Here is a 23,045-nt window from a genome sequence, read left to right on the forward strand (position 1 = left end):
CACAGCAACTGCAGGTGGGGTGCAGGGAACCACACAAGCTGTTACTATTTCTGTTCTTGTACCAAAAAAGGCCTTTGATGAAGTGCCTTGAGAAGCTATGTGACAGGTCTTAAGATGTTTTGGTTGCCCTGAACACTTCATTAAACTAATTCAAGCTCTAAATGATGACTTATCTGGGCAAGTACTATACCAGAATGAAACATCTGATAAATTTCCTATTATTAATGGGTTCAAACAAGGATGTGTCCTCACATGAAATTTGTTTGATGTATACCTAGCAGCCATGCTTTATGAGACTTTGTCTGTAAACAATGCAAGAGTAGAACTCAAATACAGATTTGACAGAGCACTATTTAATCATTCCAGATTGCACTCTAAAGCTTCACAAGTCTCACTCTGGTAACTGAATTACAGTATGCTGATGACAATGCTTCTCTAGCTCACACACCCATTGAGCTGGAACTTCCTGTAAATTGTTTCAGTACTGCATATAAATGGTTTGGCCTGACAATCAACATCCAAAAAGCAAAGGCCCGAGCACAGCCAGCTCCTGGAACTGCCTTTTTGGGTCTCAATACCTCTATGTCTAGCACACCTTTGGAACAAGTAGATCAGTTTCTCTGTCTGGGAAATTTATGGTCTGCTAACTGCTTGTTGGAAAAGGAAGTGGAGAACAAGATGCATGCCACACACTTTGCTTTTGGATGACTCTTACATCGTGTCTTCCTGAATCAAGATCAGACACTGTGCACCAAACTGATGATGTATTGAGTAGTTGGTGTTTCTACCCAGCTCTATGCTTGCAATACCTGGCCACTATATCACTGACCTAGAATGCTTGAACCAACAGAAGCTTAGATATATTATGAACATCAAATGGGATGAGTTGTATCAAACACTATGATTGTTGAGGAGGCAAAGATGCATAGTTACCAACTCAGATGGATTGGGCATGTCCAGTGGATGGGAAACAACAGACTGCCTTGACAAATTTTACATGGTGAAGTGAGCACAGTCCCCAAGGTGCTCCTCTATAGCACTGTAAGGACCAATTCAAGAAGAACTTAAAAATTCTAAACATTGACCCAAGTAACTGGTGTGGCACAGCATAAGATTATAAACATTGGCACAAAACTACTTCAGCTGATATATTACATTTTGAGCAGGAACATCTGAAGCAGGAAAATGAAAAACATCACATATCCAAATTTTGCCAGGCACAGCCACTGCCTCCACCCTCTATTATGTATAATGTATGTGGCTGCATGTTTCATGCAAGGATTGGTCTGCTAAGCCATCATAGACATCACCATACCTGAACTGACATGCAGTAATGGAAATGCAGGAGAAAAATGAAAACTCAAATACAAGTTTCAGCTGCCGCTGCCACTGCTGACAATGACAGCCAAATGTGAATAGTGTAATACAGGGATTGAACAACTATTCAGTACACAAGTAACTAGGCTCACATGGGTAATGTGAAGGTATCTAATGCAACAAAACTGAACACATATACAATTTACGAATTGTGAGTGTAATGACTAATCTAGTACAACAACCAAAGCACCTCAATGGTTTGTAATGAATTTGTGGTCTGTAGATGAAATAATCTAACAACATTCAGATTTCGTCTCTAATACCCACACACATTGCACCACAGTAGGTTATCTAGTCTACAAAGAGGTTGGATCACAATGCACTCTCTATACTGTAACGGACTCCACAATCAGAAAGATCATGGTGAGGGAGAGCAAATCATCGTGCCCTGGAATATCAATTCAGTACTATGCCAGTTAGTCTCCATTGTCATCAAGGGAGTTCTGCAATACTGTACACTTAACAGACACACAAAACCGACTCACCTTTGACATCTTTACAGATAGTGTGTCTATTTCATAGCACTATGGCAAGCTGTTAAGTTGTTATAAATTAATAACTTGAACACATATGAAAAATTTAATCACTGCACACATCATGCAGGGGAGATGGACAGGGAAGTGCTCATGAGAGGGGGGGGGGGGGGGGGGGGGGAGGCTGCAGGGATGAGGTGGAGAGAGCGTAGGGCATCAATGTGCTATCAGGAGGTTAGACAGCAAGGAGGGGAGAGGTGGGGAAGGTGGATGGGGTTAGTGCTGGAATGGGAACAGGGAGGCTGGATGGATCCAGACAACAACTACTGAAGATTGAGGCCATGGGGGTTATGGGAATGTAGGATATATTGCAGGGAAAGTTCCCACTGTGTAATTCAGGAAAGCTTGTGTTGGTGCAACGGATCCATATGTCACAGGCTGTGAAGCAGTCATTGAAATGAAGGGTGTCATGTTTGGCAGCATGCTCAGCAACCAGGTGGTCCACTTGTTTCTTGGCCACCATTTGTCAGTGCCCATTCATGCAGACAGACAGCTTGTTGGTTGTAAAACCCACACAGAATGCAGGACAGCGGTTGCAGCTTAGCTTGTAGATCATATGACTGGTTTCCCAGGTATCCCTGCCTTTGATGAGTTAGGTGATGTTTGTGACTGGACTGGAGTAGGTGTTGGTGGGAGGATGTATGGGACAGGTCTTGCATCTACGTCAATTACAGGGGTATGAGCCATGAGGTAAGGGGTTGGGAGCAGGGATTGTGTAGGGATGGATAAGTATATTATGTAGGTTCAGTGGTTGGCAGAATACTACTGTGGGAGGGGTGGGAAGGATAGTGGACAGGAAATTTCTCATTTCAGGGCAACGAGAGGTAGTCAAAACCCTGGCAGAGAATATAATTCAGTTCCTTCAGTCCTGGGTGGTACTGAGTTACAAGGGGAATGCTCCTCTGTGGCCAGGCAGTGGGACTTTGGGAGGTGGTTGGAGACTGGAAAGATAAGGCACAGGAGATTTGTGTTTGTACAAAATTGGGAGGATAATTACAGTCTTTGAAGGCTTCTGTGAGACATGCGACCCTCGGTATATCTCTAGAGGGATCATTAGTCACTGCAGATACAATGACCATGGGTGGCTAGGCTGTATGGAAAGGACTTCTTGGTTTGGAATGGGTGGCAGTGGGTCGAAGTGGAGATATTTCTGGTGGTTAGTAGGTTTGATATGGACAGAGGTATTGACGTAGCCATCTTTGAGGTGGAGGTTAGCATCTAGGACAGTGGTTGAGTAGGACCAGGTGAAGCAAATGAGTGAGAAGTTGTTGAGGTTCTGGAGGAAAGTGGATAGGGTGTCCTCGCCCTCGACCATATGATAAAGATGTCCTCAATGAATCTGAACCAGGTGAGGAGTTTAGGGTTCTGGGTGTATAGAAAGGATTCGTCTTGATGGCCCATGAATAGGTTGGCATATGATGGTGCCATGCAGGTAACCATAGCCATACCTCATATTTGCTTGTAGGTATTGCCTTCACAGGAGAAGTAATTGTGGGTAAGGATATAGTTGATCGTAGTGACTAGGAAGGAGGTTGTTGGTTTGGAATCCGTTGGGCATTGGGGAAGGTAGTGATCAATAGTGGTAAAGCCATGGGCATTAGGAATGTTAGTGTGAAGGGAGGTGGCATCAATAGTGACGAGCAGGGCACTGTGAGGTAAAGGGACAGGAACTGTGGAGAGTCGGTGGAGGAAATGGCTGGTATCTCTTATATAGGAGGGTAGGTTCCCGGTTGGGTTTATAGACTTTAGGTAGCATCGTAGAAGACAGAAATGTGGGGAATAGTAGGGGTGAGCAGAGAGATGGACTCCAGGAAGAGATACTGAGAAGGGCCTAAGGATTTGAGGAGTGACTGGAGATCCTGCTAGATTTCTGAAATGGGGTCACTGTGGCAAGGTTTGTAGGTGGATGTATCTGACAGCTGGCAGAGTCCTTCTGCCAGCTAATCCTTGTGGTTCAAACAACAGTAGTGGAGCCTTTGTCTGCAGGTACGATTACCATGTTGGGATCAGGTTTTAGATGGTGTGACGCAGTTCTTTCTGTGGATGTAAGGTTAGTTTGCATGTTGACGGATTTGGGGAATGATGGTGAGGCAAAATTGAAGGTTAAGAAATTCTGGAGAATGAACAGGTGGTGATTTGGCGGCAGTTGAGGGTGATCACTGTTGGATGGAGGAGTGAATTAAGTTAGGCAGGCTTCAACATTGGTCTTTGGTTGAACCTGATTTGTAGGATTGGTGGCAAAGGAATGTTTCCACTGTAGGGACCAGGAGAAAGAGAGACAATGTTTAACAGATCCTGAATGACTGGATTTGGGAGTGGGGCAAAATGTGAGACCTTTGGAAAGGACTGATATTTCAGTGTGGCTAAGGCCTCCAGAGGAAAGGTTCATGACAGTGTTTTAGGTCTATTTAGGTTCTGGATTCTGTGTGGTGATGGCAAAGAGTTCTGGAGGGTGAGATAAATGTAGTAGGTCTGCGAGACAGGGTTTGTCAGCTATGAGGGGATGTGGGGGAGGTTTGGAGCTTGTAGAAGAGGTGGTGAACAGTGGTACTCCAAGGTGGCAGAAGGAAGTGAGCAGGGTGGAGAGCTTTTTGAGTGGCTTTGTGCATGTCACTCTAGTTCCTGGAGAGCCCGAGTTTCAATGTGCATTATGGGTTCCAGGAGTTTCAGATTGCATAGCACAAGAATTTTGTGGATGGAGAGAATGTACTGCAAAGAGGTCTTGGTTGATATAGTTTTGCAGGACTATGTTACTGAGGGGTAAGTATTGGCAGAATCTGAATAGTTGGAGGTCATTGTGGAAGGAGGGGTGGCTGCTGGAGGTGAGTAATTTGATGGTAAGGCCATTTGGGGTGATTCCATGAGCCAAGCAACAACACAGGAACAGTAAGTGGGACTGGGTTCTGGCTAGGGATGAGGAAACTTTTCTGTATTGATGCAGATGGAAGAAGCAAGGATCCATAGTGGTGGGAAAAATGTGAAAAATTACGTAAATAATGTAGAATTTCATCTGAAAAAATTCACAATAATACATCCAAATACGTTTGAAAAATCACAAGAAGGGTGAAAAGAATGCAAATGGGGGAAACAAGATGAAATCTGAGGGAGCTGATGATAGTGAAAGGCGAAAATTCACTAAAATTGGTGTGAAATCACAATGAGATCAAAGAATATATTACTGTGGGTAGCAGATCTGAAGGTGGATAAGTATAAAAAAGGGGGATTGCAGATGTGACTGGATGAGGTGGAATTAGTGGATATGAACTGGGATAGAATGGTGAAACAGTGGGAGATGGGGAGGGGTTTGTAGGATGAGATACAAGATCATGTGGCACTGGAAAGGTGCAGAAAATAACACAGGAAAATACAGAAGAGTGGTACAGGGAGAGAGATGAATTAAAAGGTACAGGATTTATAATATTGGTGGGAGTAATGTGGGACATAAGATGCTAAATCAACAATTAGTGTGGTCTTGTAGCCATCTGTTGTGTGTGGCTGAAACAATTGATACACTGTGGCTCGTAAGTAGAGCACATGTAGTGTGGTTTGTAAGTTGGAAAGAGAAACATAGGAAAGAAGAGAAAGAAGGATGGACACTGAGTATAGTGACGCATTACAAAATAATAATAAAGGCACAGCACTGGATTAGGATAAAAGAAAATCCATCAGACAAAAATCAAACAATGGAAAATCCAGGATGGAATATAATAATATTATGAGAAGGGAAGTGGCCAGCCACCATATAGCAGAGACGCTAAGTAGATATGCATAACAAAAAGACTGTCACACTTTCAGCCCATAAGGCCTTCGCCAGAAAGGGACGACATGAACACACACACACACACACACACACACACACACACACATGACTGCAGTCAAAGCAACTGTAGCCACACTGTGAGCAGCAGTGCTAGTGCATGATGGGAGTGGTGACTGGGTGAAGGGTAAGGAGGAGCCTGGGGTGGGGAGGGGTAGGGATAGTAGGGTATGGGTGGCGGACGGTGTAGTGCTGCTGGGCAGCACACAGGGTTGAGTTGGAGAGACGGTAGGCCAGCAGTGTGCAGTCAGGAGGTTAGAGGGAGGGTAGGGAAGAGGAGGGGAGGGGGCTTGATGGAAAAGAAGACAAGTAAAAACATGGGTATTATGGTGGAATGAGGGCTGTATGGTGCTGGAAGGGGAACAGGGAGTCTGAATGGGTGTGGACAATGACTGACGAAGGTTGATGCCAGGAGGGTTACGGAAACATAGGATACGAGTATACTGCAGGGAAAGTTCCTACCTGTGCAGTTCAGAAAAGCTGGTATTGTTGGGAAGGATTCACATGGCACAGGCTGTGAAGCAGTCATTGAAATGAAGGATGTCATGTTTGGTAACTTGCTTAGCAGCTGGATGGTCCACTTGTTTCTTGGCCACCAATTGTCGGTGGCCATTCATGCAGACAGACAGCTTGTTGGTTGTAATACCCACATAGGACACAGCACAGTGGTTGCAGCTTAGCTTATAGATCACATGACTGGTTTCACAGGTAGCCCTGCCATTGATGGGGTAGGTGATGTTTGTGACTGGACTGGAGCAGCTGGTGATGGGAAGATGTATGGGACAGATCTTGCATCTATGTCTGTTACAGCTCTATGAGACATGAGGTAAGGGCTTGGGAGCAGGGATTGTGTAGGGATGGATGAGTATATTGTGTAAGTTTGGTGGACAGTGGAATACCACGGTTGGAGGAGTGGGAAGGATAGTGGGTAGGACTTTTTTCATTTCAAGGCACAACAGGAGGTAGTCAAAATGCTGGCGAAAAATGTAAATCAGTTCCCCTAGGCCTGGGTGGTACTGAGTTATGAAGGGAATGCTCCTCTGTGGCCAGACGGTGGGACTTTGGGAGGTGAGTAAAGATAAGGCACAGGGTTTTTATTTTTGTATGATGTTGAAAGGATAATTACAGTCCGTGAAGGCTTCTGTGAGACTTGAGACCCTTGGTATATTTCCAGAGGGACTACTTGTCACTGCAGATGTGACAACCACGGGTGGCTAGGCTGTATAGAAGGGACTTCTTGGTATGGAATGGGTGGCTGTGGGTTGAAGTGAAGATATTGGTGGTGGTTAGTAGGTTTGATATGCACAGAAGTAATAATGTGGCCATCTTTGAGGTGGAGGTCAACACCTGGGAAGGTGGCTTGTTGGGTTGAGAAGGACCAGGTGAAGCAAATGTATGAGAAGTTGTTGAGGTTCTGGAGGATTTCATAACCAGTCAACAAGCTGTCTGTCCACATGAATGGCCACTGACAAATGGTGGCCAAGAAACAAGTGGACTACCTGGTAGCTGAGCACACTGTCAAACATGACATCTTTCATTTCAATGATGGCTTCACAGCCTGTGCCATGCGGATCCTTCCCACCAATGCTAGCTTTTCTGAATAGTGCAAGAGGGAGCTTTTGCAGCAGTATGTGTTACGTTCCTGTAACCCTCCTGGCTTCAACCTTCATTAGCCACTGTCCTCACCCAGCCTGCCTTGCTGTTCCCATTCCGGCACTATACAGCCCTTTTCCACCATCGCATCCAGTCTTTTTACTTCTCTCCTTTTCCGCTAACCTCCCCCTCCTGCCCCCCCCCCCCCCCCCCCGACCTCTCCACTGCCCTCTGACCTCCCGACTGTATATTGCTGCCCTATGTGTCCTTCTTCTCTCCACCTCATCCCTGTGTGCTTCCGAGCAGCACTGCACTGTCTGCCATCCCTACCCTACTATCCCTCCCCCTCCCCACCCCAGTCTCTTCCTTACCAACACCCAGTCACCACTCCCACCATGCACTCACACTGCTGCTCACAGTCTGGCTACAGTTGCCGGAGACTGCCATCATGTGTGTGCGAGTGTGTGTGTATATGTGTATGTCTGTTGTCTGTTTTTGACAAAGGCCTTACAGGCCAAAAGCTTTATTTGTGAGAGTCTTTTTGTTGTGCCTATCTGCAATTCAGCATCTCTGCTACATAGTGAGTGGCAACTTTCCTTTTCATAATATTATAACATTTACCTTTAAATTTTTACAGTAAATTTTGTGAAAAATTCTGACTAAATATTCTCAAATGTATTGTTAGTGGACTACCTGGTGGAGAATTCAGAATTCATTGAGAAGATGGAGGATTTTAACTTTTATTGATTACCATTTTAGACACCAGTATGATGTTGAAGACTATGGAATCATACATTTTCTGAAGGGGCATTGGTAACAAACAATCTTAACACATTCAAATCAGTCATATGCTTTCTGCTCCAAGCACAATAAAGATTTTGCCTTGATATTGGACAAGCCATTTTTCATTAACAATTACTATCCTACCTTCTTACATAATTCAATAATGCAACAAACCTTATACTTATTTTCTGTTCCATGGACCTTGCTGTAGTCAGTGGGCTTCAAAAACATTTGTTCCATATCTTGGAGCTTTCGCTTTAATTCATTTATTGTTTTTGACCTAGAAATAAAGAAAAACAGGTTATAAGATATCATTTATTAGTGCTTTAGGGCTACTGAAAATTTACATTTTTTCATTATTAAAGAATCAACTAATAATGAGCTTTTTGCTAATTTTTGATGTTTACTGTCACACAATTATAGTCTGATTTTGAAGGAGAATGAATGATCTTACAGAAATGAGCTATGGTATATACAAAGTACATTAAATGAATTGTTGTTGTGGTCTTCAGTCCTGAGACTGGTTTGATGCAGCTTTCCATGCTACTCTATCCTGTCCAAGCTTCATCATCTCCCAGTACCTACTGCAACCTACATCCTTCTGAATCTGCTTGGTGTATTCATCTCTTGGTCTCCCTCTACGATTTTTACCCTCCACACTGCTCTCCAATATTAAATTGGTGATCCCTTGATGCCTCAGAACATGTCCTACCAACCAATCCCTTCTTCTAGTCAAGTTGTGCCACAAACTTCTGTTCTCCCAATCCTATTCAACACCTCCTCATTAGTTATGTGATCTACCCATCTAATCTTCAGCATTCTTCTGTAGCACCACATTTCGAAAGCTTCAATTCTCTTCTTATCTAAACTATTTCTTGTCCATGTTTCACTTCCATATATGGCTACACTCCATACAAATACTTTCAGAAACGACTTCCTGACACTTAAATCTATACTCGATATTAACAAATTTCTCTTCTTCAGAAATGCTTTCCTTGCCATTGCCAGTCTACATTTTATATCCTCTCTACTTCGACCATCATCAGTTATTTTGCTCCCCAAATAGCAAAACTCCTTTACTACTTTAAGTGTCTCATTTCCTAATCTAATACCCTCAACATCACCTGACTTAATTCGAATACATTCCATTATCCTCGTTTTGCTTTTGTTGATGTTCATCTTATATCCTCCCTTCAAGACACTATCCATTCCGTTCAACTGCTCTTCCAAGTCCTTTGCTGTCTCTGACAGAATTACAATGTCATTGGCGAAACTCAAATTTTTTATTTCTTCTCCATGGATTTTAATACCTACTCCAAATTTTTCTTTTGTTTCCTTCACTGCATGCTCAATATACAGATTGAATAACATCGGGGAGAGGCTACAACCCTGTCTCACTCCCTTCCCAACCACTGCTTCCCTTTCATGCCCCTCAACTCTTATAACTGCCATTTGGTTTCTATACAAATTGTAAATAGCCTTTCGCTCCCTATATTTTACCCCTGCCACCTTCAGAATTTGAAAGAGAGTATTCCAGTCAACATTGTCAAAAGCTTTCTCTATGTGTACAAATGCTACAAATGTAGGTGTGCCTTTCCTTAATCTAGCTTCTAAGATAAGCTGTAGGGTCAGTATTGCCTCACGTGTTCCAATATTTCTATGGAATCCAAACTGATCTTCCCCAAGCTCGGCCTCTACTAGTTTTTCCATTCGTCTGTAAGGAATTCACGTTATTATTTTGCAGCCGTGACTTATTAAACTGATAGTTCGATAATTTTCACATCTGTCAACACCTGCTTTCTTTGGGATTGGAATTATTATATTCTTCTTGAAGTCTGAGGGTATTACGCCTGTTTCATACATCTTGCTCACCAGATGGTAGAGTTTTGTCAGGACTGGCTCTCCCAAGGCCGTCAGTAGTTCTAATGGAATGTTGTCTACTCCCGGGGCGTTGTTTCGACTCAGGTCTTTCAGTGCTCTGTCAAACTCTTCATGCAGTATCATATCTCCCATTTCATCTTCATCTACATCCTCTTCCATTTCCATAATATTGACCTCAAGTACATCGCCCTTGTATAGACCCTCTATATACTCCTTCCACCTTTCTGCTTTCCCTTCTTTGCTTAGAACTGGGTTTCCATCTGAGCTCTTGATATTTATACAAGGGGTTCTCTCTTCTCCAAAGGTCTCTTTAATTTTCCTGTAGGCGGTATCTATCTTACCCCTCGTGAGATAAGCCTCTACATCCTTACATTTGTCCTCTAGCCATCCCTGCTTAGCCATTTTGCACTTCCTGTCGATCTCATTTTTGAGACGTTTGTGTTCCTTTTTGCCTGCTTCATTTACTGCATTTTTATATTTTCTCCTTTCATCAATTAAATTTAACATTTCCTCTGTTACCCAAGGATTTCTACTAGCCCTCGTCTTTTTACCTACTTGATCCTCTGCTGCCTTCACTACTTCATCCCTCAAAGCTACCCATTCTTCTTCTACCGTATTTCGTTCCCCCATTCCTGCCATTTGTCCCCTTACGATCTCCCTGAAACTCTGTACAACCTCTGGTTCTTTCAGTTTATCCAGGTCCCATCTCCTTAAATTTCCACCCTTTTGCAGTTTCTTCAGTTTTAATCTACAGTTCATAAGCAATAGATTGTGGTCAGAGTCCACATCTGCCCCTGGAGATGTCTTACAATTTAAAACCTGGTTCCTAAATCTCTGTCTTACCATTATATAATTTATCTGAAATCTGTCAGTATCTCTAGGCTTCTTCCATATACACAACCTACTTTTATGATTCTCGAACCAACTGTTAGCTATGATTAAGTTGTGCTCTGTGCAAAATTCTACCAGGCGGCTTCCTCTTTCATTTCTTAGCCCCAATCCATATTCACATACTATGTTTCCTTCTCTCCGTTTTCCTACTACCGAATTCCAGTCACCCATGACTACTAAATTTTCATCTCCCTTCACTATCTGAATAATTTCTTTCATTTCATCATATATTTCTTCAATTTCTTTGTCATCTGCAGAGCTAGTTGGCATATAAACTTGTACTACTGTAGTAGGCATGGGCTTCTTGTCGATCTTGGCCACAATAATGCGTTCACTATGCTGTTTGTAGTAGCTTACCCGCATTCCTATTTTTTTATTCATTATTAAACCTACTACTGCATTACCCCTATTTGACTTTGTATTTATAACCCTGTATTCGCCTGACCAAAAGTCTTGTTCCTCCTGCCACCGAACTTCACTAATTCCCACTATATCTAACTTTAACCTATCCATTTCCCTTTTTAAATTTTCTAACCTACCTGCCCGATTAAGGGATCTGACATTCCACGCTCCGATCCGTAGAATGCCAGTTTTCTTTCTCCTGATAACTACGTCCTCTTGAGTAGTCCCCGCCCAGAGATCCGAATGGGGGACTATTTTACCTCCGGAATATTTTACGCAAGAGGACGCCATCATCATTAACCATACAGTAAAGCTGCATGCCCTCGGGAAAAATTGCGGCTGTAGTTTCCCCTTGCTTTCAACCGTTCCCAGTACCAGCACAGCAAGGCTGTTTTGGTTAGTGTTACAAGGCCAGATCAGTCAATCATCCAGACTGTTGCCCCTGCAACTACTGAAAAGGCTGCTGCCCATCTTCAGGAACCACACATTTGTCTGGCCTCTCAGCAGATACCCCTCCATTGTGGTTGCACCTACGGTATGGCTATCTGTATCACTAAGGCACGCAAGCCTCCCCACCAACGGCAAGGTCCATGGTTCATGGGGGGGATTAAATGAATTAAGAAGAAAATAAAACGCAAAACAAAACTTCCCTTTTAAAGGCAAGAAGGGGATTCATTGTTCATAGGTACAGTATAAAAAAAGCTAAAAACAGTTCAAGCAGACAGCTGAAAGGAAAGGTAAAAAAACCTGCTTACAATGTGGATATTTCGATAATAAATAAAAGCAAGAAATTATTTTGTTTTTGATGTGCTGATCCTAGTCCTACACTTAGTTTTCCTGTATTGTCAGTTAGTTAAAAGTTATTCCTAATTGAAAATTCCATCCCAATACATAATAAGAAACACTGTGTGAGTTAACTTATGTTTCTGGGTGTAGTGACACCACTGAAGACTGTGAGTTGAACTTTTAAATAACTTATATCAATTTCTATTAAATTAATTAATTTATGAGCCAACTAATAAACAACCTCAGAAATAGCTAAATCATCCATTGCAGACTTTGTCTCTGTGCTTATTAGACTCAGACCTTTGTCATTGCACTTTTTTTAACCTGAATTTTATGCACAAGATTAGATAATTAATGAATTGATAAAATTATTAATAAAGGTTTCAGTTAATTTACCATAATTTTCAATATAGACTTTGTACTTGTGTGTCAGATGTTCTTAACATTGATTCATAAAGTGATTCCATAAACTTTTCTAAATTTTTAGACCACCACATTTTCCATAAACCAAATTTTTATCAATGGTTATAGTCCATTCCGAATAGTAAAATGTCACCTAGTCATTTTTCTAATAATTTTGTTGTGTTCAATACAACAATTTGTTCATACATCAATCTTTAAACAGTTGGACATCACTCAAATTCAGCAGTCTGAACTATCTCCCAGTCAAGCTAACAAACATGTAACACCTAGGTCAAGCCTGCCCCTGTTGTTCATACGTGCAACAGCTCTGTGCAATCTGTTCACAAAAATATGCATATCACCATCAACAAAATTCAGTAATGACAATGTGTTAACATTTTCAAGTGATTCCTAACAATGGAAAACCCAGGATTGTGTAATGACAGTATTACGAAAAAGTTAGATTGCCACTCACCATATGGAGGAGCACGACTCATACATGCATGATCATCATCTCTGGCCAAAGACCAGTTAGTGATCATGTGTGTGTGAACTGTACTTGCCTGAATATGTGCATGTGTTTCCTACTTTAGAAGAAGGCCTATCGACAGGAAGCTTAAGTGTATAATAGTCTTTCTGTTATGCCTATCTGCAACTCAACACCTCTTCTATATGATGAGTATCAATCTCTCCTTTCCATAATATTCAAGTGATTTCTGTAATTCAAGTTAATGAATATTCTGCCTGAACTATGTTGTGATTGGTAAGAGGCTTGGACTATCATTGTCATTAGAATGAGCAATTATTGAGGGAGATAACTTTCATTGAGGACTGAACTAAGTGAACTACTGCAGTGTCCTTTTATCTGGTGGATTACTACAAGACAATACTGTATATGAGCTGTGATGTTTAATGTAAATCTGAACTGTGTTCTGTTATGTTGTTATTGATTTGTTAGAGCTACCAATAATTCCTGGACAGCATTTTATTAACTTGTGCTTCAATGACTTCATAATTTATTCAAAGAATTCTGCCACTAGGCTCCTGTTTGTTTATGAGTACCGATCTGATTTATGCATTATTAATCTTATAAAGTTGAAAAACTGGTCATCTTACCAACAACAGAATTTTTTGGCTAATAAATGTAGGGATAAATGAAGTAAAAATTGTGGTGTTGCATACATTATTGAGATGGTGGTGGTGGTTGTTGGGATGTTTAAGGGGGACTAAACAGCTAAGGTCATCAGTCCCCATTCCAAAAACAAGCGAGACAAAGTCGCAGAGCAGATAAAACGCCAAGGGGTAGGAGACTGCCCCCCCCCCCCAGGTGCTAAAGAACACAAATTAGGCAACGAACACTACAGAAAAGAAGAGTACAGACGAACACCAGGCAGAAAGAAATAGAAGAAAAGAAGATGGCCGGAGACTGGTTGACTGACCACGACAACAAAAAAGGGAAAGAGTCAACCATCCGATGAGACACCAAAACAGCAACAAATATGGAGAGACGCGAGGACAAAAGACACAGAAACGGAAAAGTGCAGGACCCCCCTAAATGGAACCATAAAAAGGACTAGCACGGATAAAAAGTAAAACATTGTCAGCCATGGAGGCATCGTCGCATAAAATCAAAGGCAAGGTGCCCGGGAAATTAAAAGACTGCCGAAGGGTGCACAGTCGGGGACACTCCAACAAAACGTGGGCGACCGTCAGCCGGGACCCACACCGACACAGGGGGGGGGCCTCCTGACGCAAAAGATGGCCGTGCGTCAGGTATGTATGGCTGATGCGGAGCCGACACAGGATGACAGAGTCCCTGCGAGAAGACCGCAGGGAGGAGCGCCACACATCGGTCGTCTCCTTGACAGCCCGCAGTTTATTCTGGGTTGTCATGCCATGCCACTCAACAGACCACACCCCAAGCACCTTACGGCGCAACACCAGCTGCAGGTCGCGAGCTGTGAGGCCGATCTCCAAAGCTGGGGCGTCGATCGCCCCTTTGGCCAGCCTGTCAACACGTTCGTTCCCCGGGATGCCAACATGACCTGGCGTCCAAACCAAGACCACCGAACGTCCAGAACGGGCAATGGCGGAAACAGACTCCTGAATAGAGGACACCAGAGGAGAAGAGGGATAGCAGCGGTCGATGGCCTGAAGGCTGCTCAGGGAGTCACTGCAGATGACGATGGACCTACCTGAGCAGAAACGCATATGCTCAAGAGCACGCAAGATGGCCACCAGCTCTGCAGTAAAAATACTGCAGCCAGCCGGCAAGGAGCGTTGCTCAACATGGGCAGCATGAGCAAAAGCGTAGGCAGTGCGACCATCAACCAGGGAACCATCAGTGTAGACAGGCTCACAGCCCGGAAATGATTCGAGGAGCGCAAGAAAACGGCGACGGAGGGCCACAGGCGGAACCGAGTCCTTAGGTCCCTGTGCCAAATCCAGACGGACGGACGGCCGGGACAAACACCAGGGAGGCGTAGGTGTATGGACCCAGCAGGGAGGCAGAAGAGGGAATGACCCCAGTTCTGACAGCAGGGACTGGACACGGACAGCTACGGAAAGCCCAGACCTAGGTCGCCGTTCGGGCAGATGGAGGACCATGGCAGGGAAAAGCAGGCGACGATTGGGATGGTCTGGCGAGCAATGGACGTGGACAGTATAGTCGGCAAGCAGTCGATGGCGGCGAATCCGCAGCGGGGGAACTCCGGCCTCCACCAGTAGACTATCTACGGGGCTGGTACGAAAAGCGCCAGTTGCAAGCCGAACCCCACAGTGGTGTATGGGGTCTAACAACTTCAACACTGAGGGTGATGCAGACCCATAGGCCAGGCACCCATAATCAAGCCGGGACTGCACAAGGGCTCTGTACAATCACAGCAGCGTGCAGCGATCTGCACCCCAAGATGTGTGGCTAAGGCAACGGAGGGCGTTGAGGTGCCGCCAGCATTTTTGCTTCAGCTGAGTAACATGAGGAACCCATGTGAGCCGGGCATCAAACACGAGTCCCAAGAAGTGGCAAGTGTCCATCACTTCAAGCAGGTGGCCGCATAACTCGAGTCTTGGCTGCAGAGAACTGAAAACCATGAGTCAGAGCCCATGATGCCGCCTTGCGAACGGCGACGTGCAGCCTGCGGTCGGCGACTCCCGTAGTCGTGGAGCTAAATGAGATGCAGAAGTCGTCGGCATACAAAGAAGGAGACACCGACGACCCCACTGCTGCAGCCAGACCATTAATGGCCACTAGAAATAAGGAGACACTCAACACTGAGCCCTGCGGGACTCCATTTTCCTGTATATAAGATGAACTAGAAGTGGCACCGACTTGCACCCGGAAAGAGCGGCGCAATAAAAAGGTTTGAAGAAAAGCCGGGAGCCGACCACGAAGACCCCACTCATGCAATGTGGCGAGGATGTGATGCCGCCATGTGGTGTCATACGCCTTCCGCAGATCGAAAAATACAGCAACGAGATGCTGATGTCGGGCAAAGGCCGTATGGACTGCAGATTCCAGCCGCACCAAATTGTCCGTGGCAGACCGGCCCCGACGGAAGCCACCCTGGGATGGAGCGAGGAGACCGCGCGACTCAAGGACCCAACACAAACGCCGCCCCACCATACGTTCGAGCAATTTGCACAAAATGTTGGTGAGGGTAATGGGACGATAGCTGTCCACCGCCAGTGGGTCCGCACCGGGCTTCAAGATGGGGACAATGACACCCTCTCGCCATTGCGACGGGAACACGCCTTCGCTCCAAATGCGATTAAATATCGCGAGAATGTGTCTCTGGCAGTCCCTGGAGAGATGCTTCAGCATCTGCGCGTGCATGCAGTCTGGGCCTGGTGCTGTATCAGGGCAATCGGCGAGAGCAGCGAGGAATTCCCTCTCGCTGAAAGAAGCATTGTATGTTTCAGAACGACGTGTGTGGAATGAGAACGGCGTCCGCTCGGCTCGCTCCTTTAGAGAGCGAAAGGTGGGGGGATAGGATGCAGTCGCAGAGCTCTGAGCAAAGTGCACGGCAAGCCGTTCAGCAATGGCGGCAGCGTCCGTGCAGACAGCGCCGTCCAAGGAGAGCCCAGGGACACCCATAGGGGTCTGGTATCCGTAAATCCGCCGGATCCGGGACCACACGAGCGAGGGGGAGACATGGGAGCCCAAGGATAAGACATACCTCTCCCAGCACTCCTGCTTACGCCGTGCAATAAGATGACGGGCGAAGGCACGGAGCCTCTTAAAGGTGATGAGGGTCTCAAGAGACGGGTGCCGCCTATGACGCTGAAGAGCCCGCCGACGGTCGCGAATAGCCTCAGCAACCTCTGGCGACCACCAGGGTACAGCCCTCCTCCGAGGGTGGCCAGAAGAACGGGGGATGGCAGCCTCGGCCGCTGAAATGATGGACGTGGTTAAAACACGCACCACCTCGTCAATGTCACCCTGTGGGGGAGACTCAATGGTTGCAGCGGAAGTAAAAGCTGGCCAGTCAGCCCTGTGGAGAACCCAGCGGGGCAAGCGCCCAGAAGAATGACACTGGGGCAGTGACAAATAGATGGGAAAATGGTCACTACCACACAGGTCAGGATGCACTCTCCAGTGGAGGGATGGGACAAGTCCAGGGCTGCAAATAGAGAGATCGATGGCCGAGAACGAGCCATGGGCCACACTGAAATGCGTGGGAGCACCGTTGTTCAAGAGGCTAAGGTCGAGCTGAGCCAACACATGCTCCACGGCCCGACCGCGGTCATCGGAGACAGTCCCACCCCATAGAGGGTTGTGGGCATTGAAATCGCCCAGCAGCAAAAAAGGTGGCGGCAGTTGGGCTATCAGAGCAGCCAGGACATGCTGCGCGACAGCACCATCAGGTGGAAGGTAAATACTGCAGACGGTAATAGCCTGTGGCGTCCACACCCGAACAGCGACAGCCTCTAAAGCTGTTTGTAGAGGTACAAACTCGCTATGAAGAGAGTTAAGGACATATATGCAGACGCCACCAGACACACGTGCATAAGCTGCCCGGTTCTTAAAATAACCCCGATAGCCACGGAGGGCGGGGGTTCGCATTGCTGGAAACCAAGTTTCCTGCAGAGCAATGCAAAGGCAAGGATGACGGCTGAGAAGTTGGTGGAGCTCAGCTAGATGGTGGAAGAAACCGCTGCAGTTCCACTGGAGGATGGTATTAGCCATGGATGGGAAAGGCGTGAAGGGATTGGGGAGGCAGATTACGCCTCCGGGGCCCTGCTGCTACTGAGTCACCACCTGGACAACAGCTATCTATTGCATCCGAGGGACTGGCAAGATCCATGTCCTCAGTGGACTCCAGAATCTCCACCTCATCCTCAGATGCAGAGCTTGTAGGAAGCGGTGGAATGGGTGCCACCGCAATGTCGGTAGCCTTGGGGAGTTTCTTCTTCTTCTGCTTCTCGCACTGCGCCTTGGGTGAATCAGGCTGGGAGGGCGTCACTGGGTCAGTCTCAGGGACAGACGACGACTGTGTGTCCCGACGACCAGGGACCGGCGGTTGTTTGAGCCATTTGCGGCTTTCGGCCTTGGTACCGGTCGGAACTTGGGAAGGGAGGTCCCCAAGGGACCCCTTCCTTACGAGAGTAGCCGAAGAAGTCTTACGCTTCTCCGGCGGGGAAGGGGGAACTGATGTCCCTGATGGGTGGGGGGGTGTTGCTCCTGAAGTAGATGGAGCAGGAGCAACAGTGGGTTTAGTGCCCCCCACCATCAAGGGGGCAGGTGTGGGACTTCGACTCTGAGAGCTGACTGGAGCGGATGGAACTGTAGCAGGAGTGACAGTTGCGGCATAAGAAGCTGTCATGTGCACTGGATGAAGCCGATCATATTTCCGCTTCGCCTCAGTGTACATCAGGCGGTCGAGAGTCTTGATTTCCATGATCTTCCGCTCCCTCTGCAGAATCGGACAGTCTGGCGAGCAAGGCGGATGGTGCGCACCACAGTTCACACAGACTGGAGGCAGGGCACAGGGATGATCAGGATGGGATGGTCGACCGCAATCGCGACAGACGAGGTCGGAAGCACAGCGTGAAGACATATGGCCGAACTTCCAACACTTGAAGCACCGCATCGGGGGAGGGATATAAGGCTTGACATCACAACGGTACACCATCACCTTGACCTTCTCAGGCAACGTTTCACCCTCGAAGGCCAAGATGAAGGCACCGGTGGCAACTTGACGATCCCTCGGACCCCGGTGGACGCGCCGGACGAAATGGACACCTCGGCGCTCCAAGTTGGCGCGCAGCTCGTCATCGGACTGTAAAAGGAGATCCCTGTGGAAGATAATGCCCTGGACCATATTCAGACTTTTATGGGGTGTGATAGTGATGGAGACATCCCCCAGCTTAGTACAAGCGAGCAAGGCCCGCGACTGGGTGGAGGATGCCGTGTTTATCAACACCGATCCGGACCGCATCTTGGACAAGCCCTCCGCCTCCCCGAACTTGTCCTCTAAATGTTCGACAAAAAACTGAGGCTTCACATACATAAACGAGTCACCGTCAGCTCTGGTACAGACAAGATACCGGGGCGAATATCTTTCGCTCTCATTCAAAGCCTTTCGTTCCTCCCATGGTGTGGCCAGGGAGGGGAACGATTTGGGGTCATACACATTAGCCTTAAAGTGAGCTTTGGAACGCTTAGAGACTGCTGACGGCTGGCCGCCAGCGAGAGATGATGTACCACGCTTCATTGCGGGTCATCCGCCCTGATGCCACCTACTCCGACCAAGGGCCCTCCCCACGGGCGCCACCCAGCCACAGCAAAGGCCACCTGGCAGGATGGCCATTGCCGGGAGTCCCAATGCCCCAGGGAGATGGGCATCTACTCCTTGGCATACGTGGGGAGTGAACGGCGCAGGCATCAGTAGAGCGATCCCTGTGTTGTCAGGGGGCTACAACCAAGAGGGTACATGGCGGCCCCACCACAACGGACTGGCTACCGTGCTGGATGTTAGGTGACATGTGATCCATGGTCGCCGTCAGTGCAGAAAAGGGCTCTGCACAGTGTTTGGCAGAAAGTGTACGCAGGAGCGTATCCATGCCCAAGCGATGGAGAGCGGGCAGGACTGCAATGCAACGACGAATAAGATGGCGAAAGTTCTCAACACAACATGGACACAATGCACCAAGTAAGGCGCCCTTCCCCAATCAGCTCGCTCTTCGGAAAAATTTTGAGATATGGAGGTCAAATCTGACAGGGGACCATCACATAAGGCCGAAACGTTTGAGACTCCTTTTAGTCGCCTCGTACGACAGGCAGGAATACCGCGGGCCTATTCTAACCCCCGAACCCGCAGGGGGGCATTATTGAGAAAATGCTATCCAGTACCTAATATGACTTCCACCTTACACAAGACAGACTTACATGCTACCAAAGAGGCAATGGAGAAGAGACTATGAAAATCAGGTCAGTGAACTTACAGAGAGAACTCAAGACATTTGAATTATTGCACTTTCATATCATCAACCAAGCTTCCAAACTGTTCAAAACATGGCATTGCTAAGTGGATGTTTACTGTCAGCCAACATATTGATAATGTAATATGCACATCCCAATAGTCAACATAACTGATTCCTCAACACTGCATGAAAACTGCAGGCAATATTTACTGCTGACTATGGCCTGCACATCTAATTACGTCTTCTTATCCTTTCCTTTTACTATGGTGAGGGGGACCCGTTATTTTCTGCAAGCTTGGGAGATGTTTTTAGCTGGCTTGTGAGCATGAACTTAGCTTAAAAGGACCAGAGTGTCATAAACTTGTTTGCTGCTGAATGCAGCCCTTGAGCAGATATAGAACATGATGGTCGAAGAAGAGAGGATATTAAATGTAGACTGGCAATGGCAAGGAAAGTGTTTCTGAAGAAGAGAAATTTGTTAACATCGAGTATAGATTTAAGTGTTAGGAAGTCATTTCTGAAAGTATTTGTATGGAGTGTAGCCATGTATGGAAGTGAAACATGGACGGTAAATAGTTTGGACAAGAAGAGAATAGAAGCTTTCGAAATGTGGTGCTACAGAAGAATGCTGAAGATTAGATGGGTAGATCACATAACTAATGAGGAAGTATTGAATAGGATTGGGGAGAAGAGAAGTTTGTGGCACAACTTGACCAGAAGAAGGGATCGGCTGGTAGGACATGTTCTGAGGCATCAAGGGATCACCAATTTAGTATTGGAGGGCAGCATGGAGGGTAAAAATCGTAGGGGGAGACCAAGAGATGAATACACTAAGCAGATTCAGAAGGATGTAGGTTGCAGTAGGTACTGGGAGATGAAGAAGCTTGCACAGGATAGAGTAGCATGGAGAGCTGCATCAAAGCAGTCTCAGGACTGAAGACCACAACAACAACAACAAGGTCTAAAAGCCAGACCTTGAGAAATTGGGCTCAGCCACTGTCTACAGCCATGTTGCTTAGGAATGTATGTTTGAATATGAATAATAGGGACTATGATTGGCTCACATTAATTATTGTGGTAGAACGCACATTTTCCCATGTGTACCTAAGTGCAAGCCTTTTGATTGGCCACAGTTGGAAACCTATCATGTAGTTGGAGAGATTTTCTGTCTTCCTTCCCATGTCACACCTTTACTGGTTAACCATGACAAAATCCATAAGAGTAGAAATCTGTTAAACTTGTTTATAAAATTATTATTGGCTAAAACTCGCAAGGTCTACTACAATTAGTTGACAAGATTCCTACACTAGCAGAACCAGCTAAGTATTGGAGAGTAAAGTCAGAGGAGACCAGAGAGAGTAGTACTTGTAGTGTAGAGGTTGAAGAGAACGCTTTTGCTCCAGGTCATTGCAGAGACCTGCAGAGAGGGATGTCTCTGTCTTAAAACCAAGTCTAGAAGTTGAGCCAGAATCGGAACTTCCAACTGTTATTGTGCCATCTTCCACACTCACACCATTTAAGAGTTGTCAGGATGAGCCGGCAATGCAATCACTCAGTTGAGGCTAATTAGTATACATCAGGGATTAATTGTGCAGTTTTAACATTCAGATCCAGCTATTCACATCCATCATGTGCTTTGGTGATTGTTCTTGCCCTTCCAGGGTCTTTGCTTTAAACCACTAACCATTTTTGCAGTCATTGGCCATATCTGTGATATAGTTTTACATGACACTTTCATCTGCGCACCCACATTTGCCACGGCTGTAGTTCATAATTCCAATCCTTTGTTCACTTGTTGATTGTTTATGTGTTTGATTAAGAGGGTAAATCATCTGTCTGATGTCTTACAGTAACAAACCAAATTAGTATAGAGACTGCTAGTTTCCTTTTATAATCATATGAGTCCCTTCATTAATATATCCTTGTGAGGTCAGTACTCAGCTTTCATGCTTAATTGGGGGTCCCCTAGCTTCCATGCTTAATTGGAGCTCCCCTACTAATTTTCACTCAATAAGGCATTATCCATTGCACAATACTGTTTCTCTTAAATTTGCATGATCTTATGGGGTAGTTTCCCTCCCTGTAGGTCACTGGGGATTGGACATATAGCATCTTAGTGGTATGCTAAACAGATCAGCTGACACTTCACAGTATTCATAAATTAAAATTATAATTGTAGCCTCTTCCATCCAGAAGCTTCACTTTGTTTACCACCAAACCTACACTGCATGGTGCTCTGAGCCTTCATATTACCTTGCCAGTTTCCACTTCAGTAACAGTAACCTAGTTTCAAAACACATCCCACACTTCACCTTTCCTGCCAATCTGAAGCTTTGCATAGGTTGATGAGACATAACAGGATAGATTTGCTGTTGTAGAATTACACACAAAATCAAATGGTTTCATTAGAAGCCAGAAATATGGGCCCAATAACTTCCACTGAAGAGGCCTACAGGATAGCATGAGGGGTACACCATGTCAAAGAGGAACTCTTATGAAGAAACAGGGAACTTGTACAAGAACTGAGGGATGATTATGATATTGTCATCTTACCAGTGGATAAGGTCAATGTGGTTCCAAAATAAATTTGGAATATAAGGTATCTACTAGAAGATCTAACTAAAACAGAGTAGAGCAGTCTTTTACAAAGGCTGTTAGAAGGGGAAATTTAACAGGTAGTTTAAACCTGTGAGATTGTTGTTGTTGTTGTTGTTGTTGTTGTCTTCAGTCCTGAGACTGGTTTGATGCAGCTCTCCATGCTACTCTATCCTGTGCAAGCTTCTTCATCTCCCAGTACCTACTGCAACCTACATCCTTCTGAATCTGCTTAGTGTATTCACATCTCTTAGTCTTCTGTGATAATGAATAGCTCAGTAGGCAGGTTAGTTGAAGTGGAATGAACATCTCTAAAAAGGAGAATCACAGCAGAGGGAAAGAAAAACATAGTTAAAACATAAGGAATGTATCTGCAAAGAAACCATACATAAAAGAAGAAATGCTTCAGTTGATCAGTGCAAGTAGGAAGTACAAAAATGTTCAGGGACATTCAATAGGGAAGAGGTAGGGGATGCAATACTAGAGCCATAATTTAAAAGAGATTTGGAAGACTTATGATCTAATAAGGCAAAAGGGATATAATCCATTGAAATTTCTAAAAT

At 45.5% G+C, this 23,045-nt stretch overlaps 1 protein-coding gene across 2 annotated transcripts in view; it reads right to left on the reverse strand.

Annotated features, from left to right (window-relative positions):
• Positions 1 to 23,045, reverse strand: part of LOC126180190 (cingulin-like) — a 469,194-nt gene that overhangs the window by 118,887 nt on the left and 327,262 nt on the right. For both annotated transcript variants that reach the window (XM_049924674.1, XM_049924673.1), the window contains exon 10: positions 8,278 to 8,383. In XM_049924674.1, coding sequence (XP_049780631.1) covers positions 8,278 to 8,383 — 106 coding nt within the window. The remainder of the gene's footprint in view (positions 1 to 8,277; positions 8,384 to 23,045) is intronic.

Source organism: Schistocerca cancellata, chromosome 1 (assembly GCF_023864275.1).
Source record: "Schistocerca cancellata isolate TAMUIC-IGC-003103 chromosome 1, iqSchCanc2.1, whole genome shotgun sequence".
Classification (NCBI taxonomy): domain Eukaryota; kingdom Metazoa; phylum Arthropoda; class Insecta; order Orthoptera; family Acrididae; genus Schistocerca; species Schistocerca cancellata.